A 16,014-nucleotide genomic window follows, 5' to 3' on the forward strand; every position below is an offset into this window, starting at 1 on the left:
CCAATGGGACACAGCAGGAATAGATAGCTAGAAATACCCCATTTAAAATAACTTTAGACAGTATAAAATACCTGGGAATACACATACCAAAACAAACTCTGGAACCATATCAACAAAATCATAAAAATCTTTGTACACAAATAAAGCACATTTAAATAAATGGAGAAATATTGATGTTTTGTAGGTAGACAGGGCCAATATAATAGAAATGACAGTTTTTACCAAAACTAATCTATATATTCAATGCCATCCCAATTAGATTACCAAAAAATTATTTTACAGAGCTAGAAAAAATAATAACAAAATTCATCTGGAAGAACAAAAGGTCAAGAATATCAAAGGAGCTAATGGAAAAAAAAATGTAAAGGAAGGAGGTTTAGTAGTACCAGATCCTAAACTATATTATAAGGCAGTAATTATCAAAACTATCTGGTACTGGCTAAGAAATAGAAAGTGGAAATATTAGTGAAACAGAGTAAACATACAATTTACAGCAGCTAATGAATATAGTAACCTAGTACTTGACAAGCGTAAAGACTTCAGTTTTGGGGATAAGAATTCACTATTTGATGAAAATTGTTGGGAAAGCTGGAAAGCAGTCTGGCAGAAATTGGGCACAGACACATATCTTACATCATTTACCAAGATAAGGTCAAAATGGATACATGACCTAGCTATAAATGGAGATGTTATAAGAAAATTTGAAGAACGTGGAATATATTGCTATCAGATTTATGGATAGGTAAACTACTTATGAACAAACAAGAGATAGAGAGTGTTGTAAGATATAAATGGATAATTTTGATAACATTAAATGTAAAAGGTCTTGTACAAATAAAACAAATGTAACCAAGATTAGAAGGAAAGCAGAAAACTGGGGGGGGGGGAGAATTATAGACAGTTCCTCAAATGAAGGTCTCATATTTCAAATATATAAAGAACTTTGTCAAATCTACAAGAATTGGAGTCATTCCGCAATTGATGGATGGTCTAAGGATATGAACAGACAGTTTTCCAGTGAAGAAACCAAAACAATTTATAGTCATACAAAGAAATGCTAGAGCATTATTGATTAGAGAAATGCAAATTAAAACAACTTTGAGATCATTTTATAGCTATCAGATTGGCTAAAATGATAGAAGGAGAAAGTGGTAAATGTTTGAGGGGATGTGGAAAAATTGAGAGCTTAATTCATTGTTGGTGGATCTGTGAGCTGATCTAACCATTTTGGAAAGAGATTTGGAATTATGCCCAAAGAGTTATTAAACTGCCCTATACCCTTTGATTCAACAATACCACTATTAGGTCCGTTTTACAAGACAATTAGGGAAAAAGGAAAAGAATCTATATGTTCTAAAATATTTATGGCAGCCCTCTTTGTGGTGTCAAAGAACTGGAAATCGCAAGGATGCTCATGAATTGGGGAATGGCTAAACAAATTGTGGCATATGTTCATGATGGAATATTACTCTGCTATAAGAAATGATGAGCTCAATGATTTTAGAAAAGCATGGAGAGACCTCCACAAAATAATGAAGAGCAAAATGAGTGGAACCAAGAGAACACTGTATACAGTAAAAGCAGTATTGTTTTAAGAACAAATTTAGGTGTTCAAGTCATTTGACTATTATAAATAACCAAATTAACCACAAAGATCCTATGAAGAAAGATGCCATTTGCATCCAGAAAAAGAACATATTTCAGATACAGTCCTTTGTTTTTCTACCCCATTTTGTTATGGAAATGATTGTTTTATTTCTTAAGTTCAGAACAAAACAAGTAAATAAATAAAAGATGAAGTCTGAGGCCAAAAATAATTTATGAAATCCTGCCTATTTAATTCTCATATTTTTTATCAAGGATACACTTAGCAATTCTCTGCAGGTCATTCTCTTCAGAATTTTATAGAAATATTTACATTAAATAATGAAGAGTGAAATAGGTAGAACCAAGAGAACGTTTTACACTATTGTATAAAATACTTACTGTATAAAATATTGCTGTTACTACAGCAATATTGTTTGAGGAGTAAACGTGAATGACTAAGCTATTCTGAGTTATATGAATATTTAAATCAACTACAAAGGACCTATGAGGGAAGATGCTATCCAGCTTCAGAGAAAGAACTGATATGCATTGTATAGTTTCACATATAAACCTGTATAAAATGTTGGCCTTAGCCAGTGCGGAGTTGGGATGGAGGGAAAGAAAGACCTTGTAACTCAAGTTTAACAAAATTAAATAAATATTTAAAAAGAAAAAAAAGAGTTTTATAGAAATAAGAAAGGAGTATCTGAAGTAGTAATTAATGGGTCTCTCTTGGTCCTTTTTTGTTTGCTGTTAATAAATGACAAAAGATGTCTAGGCATTTGACTAGCAGCCTTCAGGAAGATCAGAGTAGAAATCAGGCCTCAGATACTTACTAGATGTATGAACCTGGTCAGTGAATTTAATCTGTTTGCCTCAGTCTCCTCATCAGTAAACTTAGGGATAATAATAACACCTACCTCCCAGGGTTGCTGTGAAGACCAAATGAAATACTATTTGTAAAGCATTTTGCAAACCTTCTATTGTTGTTCAGTCACATCCAACTCTTCATGACCCCATTGACCATAGCACACCAAGCCCTTCAATCCTCCACTATCTCTTGAAGTCTAAATGCTCTCTAATAATGCCAGCCATCACTTTTTCCAGTTGTTTGGTATCTTCCCCACTTTGAGCTAGTTTAAAAAATTTATCCCTAAGTGCTTTAAAAATTGTCATCGCCAATGTGTATATATTTTAATCTTGTTTAACTACTTGGTTTCACACAAACCTCTTTGCAGTCTCGTTATCTTCTCCATTGATTTTTGCTATTGCTTATACTTTCCTAATATCCTTTCTCTACAATGTTTTATAAAGTAGTTTGTACTCTAAATAAATTATTGACCCCGGCTGCTATGTCTCTATGCTTAAAATAGACCTCAAGATTGTGTTGAGTAAACTAGTTTCCTGACTTTTTGGCTTCCTCCATGAAGCCTCTCTGTGAGCCTTCCCTGGCCTATTAATCACAGCACCTATTTATCTGTTATACTGCTCTAAAAAAAAAATAGTGCACATATATAGTTCCCTTTATCCAGTTCCCATTTTTCAGTATCACCAGCTAATTAAGTAGGTCAGGTTGGAGGTGTGAATGACATTCAGCTGGTCTATACCATAATTACACCAAGTGTTTAGTTCTCATACTGGTCTTTGGTGTTGCTTTTGGCCTTTATTCCAACTATTTAGTAGTCTGGATGCATACAGCAACTGATTTGGAAATCACCCTCATCGTAGTAACCAGTCCTTTCCTATCAGTTAAAAGAGAGTCAATTTCTTTTCTTCCTTTTTTATTTTTTTAATTTTTGTATATGAGATATTGTTCAGTGGTTGCCATTAAATAGTACCTTTTGGCTTTTTTTTTTTTGAGAAACGGTGTACGACGCTTCTGGAAGTATAAATACAAATCTTTGACCTGTTTCATTCCCTAACTGCATATCTTATGTTCTCCATTTTTTTCAGCCCTCCTTTGTCCTCCTTTACATTTACATAACTACTGAAATATATGTTGATTTAGTTTGTAGGATTTTAGTCAAGTTTCCCATAGAATTTCATTACTTTTTTATCTTCTGTGACAGATCTTGGCACACAAACGGTAATTATAGTATCTTTCTGGGGGTCTTTTTGTCTGTTAGTAATGGTACTGTAAGAGGACCTGTGCCTTTAAGCACAAGATGAAACCATACCACCAACTCCCCAAGGAATGCAGAAGCATTATCCTTCCATGTAGCCGAAGATTCCTTATGTAGTAATTATTCTAGCCTCAGTATCTTCAACTGAGGCTGGCTTCATCTCCCTTTAGGGTCCTAGGGGTACCCTTTGAGGGATTAGAATGTCTCCTTTGACACTAACTACTCAAGCTTCAATTCCAGTATAGTTTCCCCCCTAGTGCTAACCACAAGTGACTAACATCCTAGCTCCATTTAGCCAATTAAAATTGATTCACTTCTTTAGAAAAGGGCTTTTACTTCAATGATATAGCCAAGAATAGGAGTACAAACATTTCCCACCCACCACCACTTTGGAAGGACACTAACACCTCAGTCCTTGGGGAGAGTGAGCTCGAACTTAATGCAGTTTCTACTTAGCATCAGTCCTACCAACATAGCGTCCAAATGTGCCATGGCTGCCAGATGAGCACTGGTCACAGCTACCTCAGGGAGTCAGATTTTCCATCACTGCTCAGGGCCTCAAAGCTGGACTGCTGCCTTTGTATCCCGGCATGGATTTTACTCCCAGATTTCCTGATGGCTCACTTCCCTGCTAACCTTTTGATATTCACAAGGTCATCTTCAATCGCTTTTATTTAAAACAAAAGAACAAACACCAAGGCCCATATTCCCAGGCCCTATGTTGGCCTTGGACAGGGAAGGCCAAAGCTTCACCCCTTATATCATTGTCTCCCTTCCCTTCACCAGAACAACACCAATCAGAAAGTGTCAGATATACACACAGACACACACACACACATGCAGGTTCTGGACGACTAATGCTTTTTGAATGCATTCTCAGTTCCAGCAACACAGTGATCAAAGACATTTTTCTTCACCATATTGTTACTAGACGAGAACTGGTTACAGTATGTTTACATGTGCTCCAAACTTCCCATGGAGATTACATCAGCTGAACACCTTGCATATATTTATAAGGGTCAGGCTTAATGACTACCAGTCCCCCATTACATTTGCTACGTTCTCTCAGTTTCATTCTAGCTCAAAGTGAGAGAGGGCTAGTTCCCAGTGTTTGTGAGAATATTAATATTAATGTAGCTCAGTTCCTCCAGCAGCATGACATCTAATCGGTCATGGTACAAAGACCTCCAATTTAGGGAAGTAGAAGCTAGTTAAGATGATACAAAAATAGTGTAAATCTTAACATGCTCTGTCCTTGTCTCTACACCATCCATACGTAGGACCAATGGTTACAGTAAATGGAGAAGTTTTGAATGCTACGGATAAGTTCATTTACCTTGGTAGTGTACTTTCCAGGGATGTACACACTGATAATGAGGTTGACACATGCATTGCCAGATCTAGCTCAGTGTTTGGCAGACTCTGAAGGAAAGTATGAGAGCGAAGAGGTATTAGACTGACTATCAAACTGAAGGTCTACAAAGACATTATGCTGACCTCATTGTTGTATGGCTGTGAAACCTGGACAGTATACCAAGGGCCATGCCAGGAAACTGAATCACTTCCATTTGAATTGTCTTAGGAAGATTCTAAAGATCACCTGCCAGGATAAAATACCAGATACAGGTCCTTTCTTGAACTAAACTGACAACCATTCAAACTCTGCTTCAGAGAGCACAACTCCGACAGGCTGGCCACGTTCGAATGCAAAATGTACGCTTGCCAAAAAGACTATTTTATGGAGAACTCACACAGGGCAAGCGTTCACGTGGTAGTCAAGAGAAGTGGTACAAGGACACTCTCAAGGTCTGTCTTAAGAACTTTGGAACTGATTGTGTGACATGGCCTAGCCACATCAGAGAAGGTGTTGTCCTCTATGAGCAAAGCAGAATTGAAACAGCTCAAAGGAAATGCAGAATTCACTAATTTAGAGGAACCACCCCAACTGTTCACATAGACCCATTGTACCTGACCTGTGGCAGAGCATTCTGAGCTTGTATTGGTCTGATCAGCCGTGGTTGGACACACCGAAACTTGACTCTAGCGTGGAGATGTCATTTTGGTCCACTTCAAGAACGAAGGACAACAACCAATCTGTTCAACAAGATCTGGAAGATGCTTCATCAGATTATGAAGAGGACCCTGGGTTTTCAGACATGTGACAGCAGAGAGCAGTTTCTGCCCATTTCATGGAAAGGCTTTGAAAATAATCCTGGAGACAGACTGTGCCTACCGTCTGAGGACCAGCCTCATTAAGTACAGAAAGGACCATCCCCAGCAGGCTAGCTACTAGACAATGGATTCTTTGGCCATGATAGTCTACAAAACAAAGAAAAACATGAAATGACTTGCTCAAAATATTCCCCAAATTGCTGTTTTATAGCCCTCTTAAAGGATCTGGAGAGAGAGAGAGAGAGAGAAAGCAGATTATTTCTGAAAGGGAGGCATAGGGCAGAGATTAATCTAAAACTGGAGAAGGGGAAGAGGCCAGACCAGCCAGGTTTGTACTCTTCTCCTTACCCAGGACAGCTTCCAGGTTTCTAGGCTGTAGATAGAAGATTCTGCTAATGACATTATTCCTAGGAATCCTGAGAATCATCAGTTTAGAACCACAAGTGATATCAAAAGTCTTCTAGTCCTCATTTATAGATAAGAAAATGGAGACCCAAAGAAATTAAGTGACTTATCCAAGGTCATCTAGGTAATAGCAGAGCCCGGACTTGAATTAAATTCTCCCAACTCCCAAGATCTGTGCTCATCTTTCTAATTCTTCAGTGAAAGGTTAAAGCCGTGTCTGTTATTTTTCTTCCTCTACCAGGAAAAATGCTGTGAAGTATGCAAAAGAGATGATAGAACAAGAGTTCTTAATCTGGGGTCCATAAACCACTAAGATATCTATGGATAGATTTCAGAGAGGCTGGGAACCTCAATGGAAAAAAAAATTACATCTTCATTTTTACTGTCCTCTAACTAAAAGTGAGCATTTCCTTCAGCTATGAATACAAGAAAGAGTAGGTAATCATATTAGCCATGGACCTGTGACTTTGTCACCATCAGAAAGCACAATATTTTCATATCACATTACAGTTGTCAAAGATCTCAAAATATCATTTACTTTTTTTTTGAGTGAGGCAATTGGGGTTAAGTGACTTGCCCAGAGTCACACAGCTAGTGAGTGTTATGTGTTCACCTAGCTGCCCCTACTTTCCTCACCACTTTGAAATTACTGTAGTTATTAGACCCACCATTAGATCATACATTAGTCTTTTCCTCTCTATGGACTGTATTTCAATATAATATATTTCCTTTGTAATGCCATGTATTTTATTTTATGTATTTAAAGATACTTTTTTAAAGAAATAGTCTATTATAAATATCCAAATTAACTACAAAGGCCATATGAAGGAAGACAGTGTTTGCATCCAAAGAAAGAAATGATAAATAGATGTATAGAATTATTTTACATATATATACATATTTTTGTGTAATGGAAGTCATCTCGGGGGGGCAGGGAAGGGAAAAAAGGAGGGAAAAAGAAATTTACATGATAACTTAATTATCTATTTAAAATAAATAGCAAGTTGTACATAGTAGATTTGCAGTTTCATGTGCAATCATCTTTTTTATTATACTATATTATGGAAATTCTTTTTATAGTCCATAAATTATAAACTAAAATATAAATGAATATTCATTTAGTATAAAATAATATAATAAATAAAATAAAACTAAATACATAAAATACATAAATACATAAAATGATATAAATAAATAAAATAAATACTAAATAAATAAAACAAATACTATATAATAAAATAAAGTTTAAAAAAATGGTCCATGGGCTTTATTTGATTGTCCAAGGGTTCTATGACACAAAAAAGGTCAAGTATCCCAGTTATAAAATAATTAATGTCGTTGTTGAGTCATTTCAGTCTGTGCAACTCTTTGTGACCTCATTTGGCGTGTTCTTGGCAAAGACACTGGAGTGATTTGCCATTTCCTTCTCCAGCTCATTTTATAAATGAGGAAACTGAGGCAAACAAGGTTAGCTGACTTGACAAGGATCACATAGGTAATAAGTGTCTGAGGCCACATTTGAACTCAGGAAAACGGGTCTTCCTGACTCCAAGCCCAGCATTCTATTCACTCACTGTTATCAAGGGGCAGCTAGGTGGTGCAGTGGATAGAGCACCGGCCCTGAAGTCAGAAGGACTTGAGTTCAAATCCAGCCTCAGACCAAACACCTGACACTTACTAGCTATGTGACCCTGGGCAAGTCACTTAACCCCAATTGCCAAAAAAAAAAAATGTAAGACAACTCCAGGAGAGCTGTTTCCCAGCTTGTCCTTTCAGGAGACAGGCATCCAAAGGGGAGGAACTGGAAATTGTGCCATGTGATCCCTTTATACCTGCTACCCTCAAGTTGCCAGAGCCCTTGAGCCAATCCTTCTACCATATTACACTGAGGTTTCTGTTTCAAAGCCCACCTCCAATACTTAATCCCTGGGTGACCTTGGGCAAGTCACCTTTTAACTTCCCCCAGAGTCAGTTTTCTCATGTGTAAAATGAAGGGGTTGGACTAGATGGGTCTGAGACCCCTCCTAGCACTCACTCTATGATTCTATGAATTAAAGTAAACTTAGCTCCACTTGTTTATGGAGAAACAGGAGTTGAGCACAAAGAGTTTTAGGCAATGTGCTATCTGTTCCTATAAGCATTAGAGAGGCAACATGGTATTTCCAAAGGAATGGTAGTGTGGTAACATTGACCTCCCCCACGGAGTGTGGAAGAAATTAATTAGGACCTGCAAAATGACTTGCTGGCTAATGCTTTGTAAGTGGCCAATAATGATAGCATTCCATGGCATTGTCCCACACCTTCCTTGCCTATTGTCTCTGACTGACACCCCAGGTACCATTCAGAAGCATTCAGTCAGAACATGAGCAGCTAAAACTCGAAGCTACATCATTTCCCAATGACTAATGTGGCCCAGCCTTCATTGTTAATGATAATGAAGCTTGCCATTCAGCAGGTATCTTGTGGGGAGCCAGAGTCCTCACTTGGTCATCATTTGGGCCCTGATTGGCTCAAAGTGAATGTAAACAGCATTTGTTTCTGTTTTAGCCAGAAACTCTGAGGGTCTTCCCCTCCCAGATTGATTTTTTTTTTGACACAGTAAAAGCGGCCATTCTCTGCTTCATTTCTTACCTAGCCTTAATCACCAAATGGGCATTGCCTTAGTCAAACTGGGACCCATTAAAGACCTTAACTTATAAAGGCCAAGGTCTCCCACTGCATCCGGGGCCATCTCTAGTTGTCCTGATCTGTATTTTTCAAATGGACACAGAAGGCTCTGGAAGAGAAAGTGAGGCTGGTGACTTTGCACAGCCCTCCTTCACTTAAATCCAATTCACTCACTTGTATGTCATGGCATCACCTCCCTGATGTCATGGTCCTCTTGTGTATCTAAAATTATTGACATTAATTATTCCTTTGGAATAATTCATCAGCATGAACTATTCAGGATTCCAGTAACATGGGGAAGGAGTGGTGTTCTTAGCCATCAGCATATTGCAGTATCCATTGATACGATAAGCTAGCTGTCATCTAGCATGGCCCTAAAAGAACAGAAACACTGGATGTGTAAGGTCTCATACCAGGGGGAGAAGACAATCAGGAAAGATTTGGAATATAGGACACTGAGATAGGCTACAGAATTGTGCTATAAGTCAGAGTCCTAAACTAACCAGAGGGCAGCATGCTTGTTGTGAAAGAGGAAGTCACAGACAGGGGTTATCCAACTTCTGAAGAAGTATTCATAGGGCCAGCATGGCTCCCTGTAGATTTGTAAACTCTTTAAACCTCAGAATAAATGTTTAAATTTAGAGGGTTTAATAACCAAACAAATTTCAATTAATTAACAAACATTTATTAGAACCTTATTATGTGCCAGGCAGTATGCTAAGCCATGAGTATACAAAGTAAGGCAAACATAGTCCCTGCCCTCAAAGAGCTTACATTTTGATGGTGGAGACAACACATAAATAAATAGGCAAATACATAATAAATACAAAGTAGAAGGAAGATTATCTTAGAGGAAAGGATTCTAGCAGCTTCAGGAGGAAAGGGGGGGACAAAAAAGGCCTCCTAACAGTAGGCATTTGAGTTGAGTTCCAAGGGAAGCCAAGGTCACTAGAAGGCTGAGGGGAGAGGAGAGAGCCAGTATTCCAGGCATGGGGGACAGCCAGTATACAAAGTCAAAGAAACGAGAGATGGAGAATAGTATTTAAGGAACAGCAAATAGACTAGTGAGGCTGAATTGTTGTATATATGGAGGGAAGCAAAGTATAGAAAGACTAGCAAAATAGAAAAAGCCAGATGGTACAGAGTTTTAAATGCCAAAAGACTTCTTTATATTCATTCCTAGAGGTCACTGAGAACCACTGAAGTTTATGGAGTAGGAGGATAAAATGGTCAGTCCTACATTTTGGGAAAATTACTTTGGCAGTTTGGTCGGAAGATAGATTGGAGAAGAGAGACAAATCTGAAAGACCAATCAGAAGACTATTTCAATTGGGACACTAATGTACCATTGGTGGGTTCTTGAACTGATCCAACCTTTCTGGACAGCAATTTGGAACTATAGCCAAGGGTCTATCCAACTGTGAATACCTTTGACCCAGCAATACCACTGCTAAGTCTATCCCAAAAAGATCAAAGAGAAAAAAAAGGGAAAAGGGCATATACGTACAAAAATATTCACAGAAGCTCTTTTTGTGGTAACAGAGAACTGGAAATTGAGGGGATGCCCAAGAATTGGGGGATGGCTGAATAAGTTGTGGTATATGAATGTAATGGAATACTATTGTGCTATAAGAAATGATGAGCAGGATGCTTTCAGAAAAACCTGGAAAGACTTACATGAACTGATGCAAAGTGAAGTGATCAGAACCAGGAGAACATTGTACAATGAGCAACTGTGAATGACTTAGCTATTCACAGCAAAAATTTAAGACAATTCTGAAGGACCTATGATGAAAAATGCTATCTACTTCCAGAGAAAGAACTAGTAGAATCTGAACTCAGATCAAAGCATACTGGGTTTTTTTAACTTTGTTTTTCTTGGGGATTTTTTGTCTATGGTTTTTTTCCCACAACATGACTAATATGGAAATGTTTTGCATGACTGCACATGTATAACCTTCATCAAATTGCTTGCCTTCTCAGTGATAGGGGAGGAGGAAGGAGAGAAGAGAATTTGGAATCAAAATTTAAAAAAAATAAAGATTAAAAATATTTTTATAGGTAATTGGTAAAAAAAACCCTAAAATTCAAGGAAAAATTTTAAAGGCTATTTCACAAATGGAAAATCGAGGTTCCAAGGTGGGGGTCAGTCTAGAGAGAGATAGTGGCCTAAGTGAAATGGAACTTAATCAAAAGCATTATCTTCCAAGGAAGGTTCTTAAGGTTTTCTTCTGTCCTTAAGATAGCTTTTAAGGTAAGGATAAGATAGAAGGCTATCCTGCTTTTTTTCAGAAGGGCTTGAAACAATTCTTTGGCTATCATCTCCTCTCCCCCAACATACTTCTCAACTTCTCCAAATGCAATAATTGAAACAATGCATAGAAGTTCCACATGCTTCTTCCCCTTCCTAGTCTTCCCTCATATTGCTAATAGGAACCTTAAGTGTCCCCTTTGCATCTTAATGATAATAGTAGTATCTGAGATGGGAAGAGGAATTTAGATCCGTGACTTCACTGACACAAGGAACTCTATCTACCAATTCAGATTGGCACCTTCTCTGCAATTTACAGTCTTGGTTACCTAGAACTCTGAGAGGTTAAGGGCCTTGTCCATGATCACATAGATAGTAGGTTTCAGAGTTGGGACTAGAACCTAGGTCATCTTGACTTCAGGGCCAGCTCTCTATCCACTAAACCATGAGCATCTATAGGGCATTGCCTGTGGCCACCACCACAGCAGCCTAACAATCTTCCCAGCTCTTAGGGGGATGGAGGAGTTAGTTTCATCATATATCCACAAGGAAACAAGAAATATTTCATGTCAGGTTTGATCATCTCCATTTATAGTGGTTGAATTGAGTATAAGCAAGCAGTTCCCTATGAAGATAATTTCATCTTGGATGCCAACATCTATTGCAGGTGATGAAGTTCTTCACAGAATTTCCCTACTTGACAAGATAATACAAACTAAATATACTCTAATATTCTAATATATGCTTATATTCAATTATTTCAATGTGAAAGTGGGCACAGGATGGGGCAGTGAAGACTGGTAGAGGATGAAGAAATGAAAGAGGGCAAAATCTTGTAGGATAGTTAGAAGCCTCTCTCATATACATGATGAATTCTCTTTAAGCAAAGAGTTGGAAGGTGCTAAAAATAGCAAGTACAAAAGTATACAATTTTAAAATGAAATTGATTATTTTAACAGGTCAGACATGAGTGGATAATTGTAGCTAGCAGGTTTTTTTTTCAGAATCAGCTGTCTTTATACAATCAGATGGCGGATTGATTGAAATAAAGGTCAAAGTAAACCCCAAAGCAGAAGACTTGATAGTGATGAGACATCAAACCAGACAATCTGGTTTCCATTCTTTAGATATGCTCTAGTTGTCAGTGTCAGTTATGATCTCTAGATATAGCCTAATCAACTCAGAGTACAAAGTACAGTATCACTTTTGTATCACCTAGTATCATACCTTGTTTATATATGTATATATAATACATATCTTACATTATATATATATATACATACATATATATATATTACATAAAACAGAGCCTTCTAAAAACTCATCTAGTAAGCTTTGGATGGTTATGATGTATATGGGTACAGTTCTCACACTAAGGAAATCTCACAGATTCTTGATTTATTAATATAAAATGACAATATTCTAGTTTAACTTTTTTTGTCCGTAATAGTACATTGGGTCAATGTCTGCCAAAATAATATAGAATAATCTACAGTGGCTTCTAGTTTCCTTTACTGAATCATAATTCCAATATATGTGACCATATTAAGATTCTCTGCCCCCTCCCCATGCATTATGTCCAACTTGTCAGCCCTTAATCACCTGTCAGTTATCCATCCACTCAGGCAGGCATAACCAATCTTCCTGTAGTTTATCCCTAACGCCTTAGCATTTTATGGAGAGAGCTTAACAAACTTGTATTGCTTGAATACTTTTTAATCATTAATGTTTTACTGGGCACCATCTTCACTGAACATTTATTTTTAAAAGTTAAGGAAGATAACTACATCGGGGCAGTTTAGGGGTTGCTGACACATGAAGGGCTACTTGGTATCTGATTAAAACTCCTTAGTAACTTAGTTTTGCTTTTTTTTAAACAGCCCTTGTTACTATATGATATTAAATTTAGGCAGTTGAATACAATACACATCTAACAAGTGAGGAAACTGAGGCAAACAGCTATTAAGTGACCTGCTTAGGGCCACACATTAAGTATCTGAGACAGAATTCAAATCCAGGCTTCCTTACTCCAATTCTTTATCTGCCACATTCTGTCTCTCATACGTTACTTTAACAAGGTTTTTTGAAAGTGTGAATCACCTGTATCCACAAGTATATTTGTCCCCCTAGGACGAAGTAAGAAGTTTTTTGTTTGTTTTGTTCTGTTTTGTTTTTAATTGGAACTGTCATTTCATTCATAGAAGGAGCTCCTGGTGAGGGATTTCCTTTACCAAGGAACTTATTCGAGCATGATTTACCCCGACAAAGGAAGATGTCCCAGGGAAGGGTGGAAGAAATCTTCACCCTCTTTGGGAAACCAGCAAGAGGACTGATGGTGATCTGAGAGAGCTGAGTCCTGGGCAGTTAATGGACATTACAACTTGTTGCTTAGCACCTGGCCTCTTTCGTCCAAAGGGGGCGTGTCTGCTTGTTTCTCTGAGGTGAGGTGGTCTGCACAGTGACCTACCCAGCCCCTGCTCTTCTGTGGCCCACAGCCCAGTTCTTTAAGCTACCTCCCCTCCTGGCACTTCTTTACCGGGCAGGCTCTGATAGGGCGGAGACTCGTCCCGGTGAGCTGTGCTAGGACCCAGCGCCCAGGAAGGGGAACGTCCTCCTGGTTTTGGGTGCTCTCTAATCCGCCACTGAGAGCGCACCGAGACTGCCAGTGGGCGGTGGCTGCGTAAAAGGGCTGCCTCTGAGGAGCCGCTGGAGCTCAGCCGCGACCTCCTCCAGTCCTGGTCCTCATCTTCTGGAGGAGCAAATGTACCACTGCACCAGAGCGCGCGTCCCTTCCCCTGGGTGAGCGCCAGTAACAAGAGCAGGAGACCCCGGCCGGCGGAGAGCTGTGGAGACAAGTCGCTGGGAAGATGGAGACGCAGGGGGGCCCAGCGGGGGCGGAGCCGGGAGTCAAGGAGCCGCAGCTGCCCAGCCAGCTGCTGCCCGAGCTGTACGGCTTCGTGGCTCGGGTGCTGCTTTACCTGGCGCCCGTCTACCTAGCCGGCTACCTGGGGCTGAGCCTCACCTGGCTGATCCTCGGAGCCTTCCTGTGGATGTGGTGGCGCAAGAACCGGCGCTGGAAGCACTCGCGCCTGGCTGCCGCCTTCGAGTTCTTGGACAACGAACGACAATTAATCGGCAAGGAGCTCCGGGACCAGCAGCTGCCTGCCTGGGTGAGTGAGAGGGCCTGGGGCTGTGGGGCACTGAGGTCCCGCCAAGAGAGAAAAGGAGAGCGAAGGAAGGAAGAAAGGAAGATACCAGCCTCCACCCAGGAGATTTTATAGCGTGTTAGAACTGGAAACCAACTTAGAAACCAGCTCTCTAAAGGACCTTCGAGAGGCCAGCTCTCTCTTACTTTAATCAGGGAAGGAGACTGAGGCCCAGAAAACGGGTGTGATCTGGCCAAGAGCTCGGTCTGTATAGGGAAAAATAGAAACTTGAATTTTGAGGGAAGGAAAGTGGAGGGAGCCTGCCACAGCCTCCTGTTGTTTGGGTTTCCTTCCCACTCACATCTAACTACTTCTGCTGTGTCAATTTAGTTAGCCTTTAGTTTGGTTGACTTTGCTTGCTGGAAGGGAAAGCTTTCTCCCTTACAGAACACACTTTGTATTCATTCATTACGTATCCATCAGGCATACAAAGATGTATGAGGCTCTCTGGGTTCTCAAGGAACCCAGTCTAACTGTAACAGAAAGCAGTTTCCACAAGGTATCTATTGTCAAGGCAAGGTGTGCTGGGAGATGAGAAGAGGAAGAGATTGCTCCCGGTTCTTTGGGTGACACTCCTCAACTCCTCCCTCTCTGGGAGCAAAACCTCCTCTTAGTTCTTTCAAATCTTAGGGCTTCTTCCCCATTCCTTGCTACTGTAAAGGCTGACCCCAGTGTTGTTCTCCCCACCTCCAGTTCATAGAGTAGTATTGGAATTAGAGTTTGAAAAGATCTTAGAGGTCATTTAATCCAACCACTTCATTTTTGGTATGAATAAACTGAGACCGAAAAGAAGGGAAATAACTTTCCCAAGATCATACTCAAGATCCCAAAATAGTAAGTGGAAGAGCTTGACACCTGACTTCAAATTTAGTGTTCTTTCTACTGTGCCTCACAGGCCTCTTATATCAGGCAGGAATAGGAAACTTTTGGGGGGGCCAGGGGAACTGAGGGCCTCTGGATCATAAAAGACAGAATCGGTAGTGGGTAACACTCAAGTGAAAACAACAACATCGACTTTCAGCTAAAATTATTGTTGTTTGTTTTTTTTTTAAACGGGAAATCTGAAACATTTATATCACCTGTTTAAAAAAGATAATCAGAGGAAATAGACTTTCATAAATATGACTCCCCCCCAAAAATCTCAGTTTGATGGTATAATCAATTATAGGACTGAGATAAAAATAAAGCAAAGGGAAATCTAGGTGGCACAGTGGATAGAGCTCTGGCCTTGGAGTCAGGAGGACCTGAATTCAAATCGGGCCTCAGACACATAACACTCACTAGTTGTGTGACCCTGGGTAAGTCACTTAACCCCAATAGCCTCAGCAAAAAAAAAAAGCAGAGATGGAGAGGAAGGGGATAAACGAAACACAACCCAAAGTGGGTAGCTTCAAATCTGTGGGTTTGGATGGTGGCAGGCCCATCCTCCAGGTCCAACTTCTTTTTTAAAAAAAAAATTTATTTATTTTGATTCATCAACAATCACTTCCATAAACTTTTGAGTTTAAAATTTTTCTCCCCCTCCCTTCCCCCCCCTCCCTCCCCAAGACAGCACAAAGTCTGATATAGGCTTTATATATACATTCCTATTAAACATATTTTC

General features: G+C 39.4%; 1 protein-coding gene across 1 annotated transcript in view; it reads left to right on the forward strand.

Annotated features, from left to right (window-relative positions):
- The first annotated feature begins 13,863 nt into the window (after positions 1-13,863).
- The window catches only part of ESYT3 (extended synaptotagmin 3), a 94,453-nt gene continuing 92,302 nt past the window's right edge, over positions 13,864-16,014 (forward strand). Inside the window, 1 exon segment of the mRNA XM_020986120.2 lies at positions 13,864-14,375. Within this exon segment, the coding sequence (XP_020841779.1) occupies positions 14,073-14,375 (303 nt within the window). The 5' untranslated portion in view covers positions 13,864-14,072.

This window comes from Phascolarctos cinereus, unplaced genomic scaffold, assembly GCF_003287225.1.
Source record: "Phascolarctos cinereus isolate Bilbo 61053 unplaced genomic scaffold, phaCin_HiC Scaffold_726;HRSCAF=1367, whole genome shotgun sequence".
Classification (NCBI taxonomy): Eukaryota; Metazoa; Chordata; class Mammalia; order Diprotodontia; family Phascolarctidae; genus Phascolarctos; species Phascolarctos cinereus.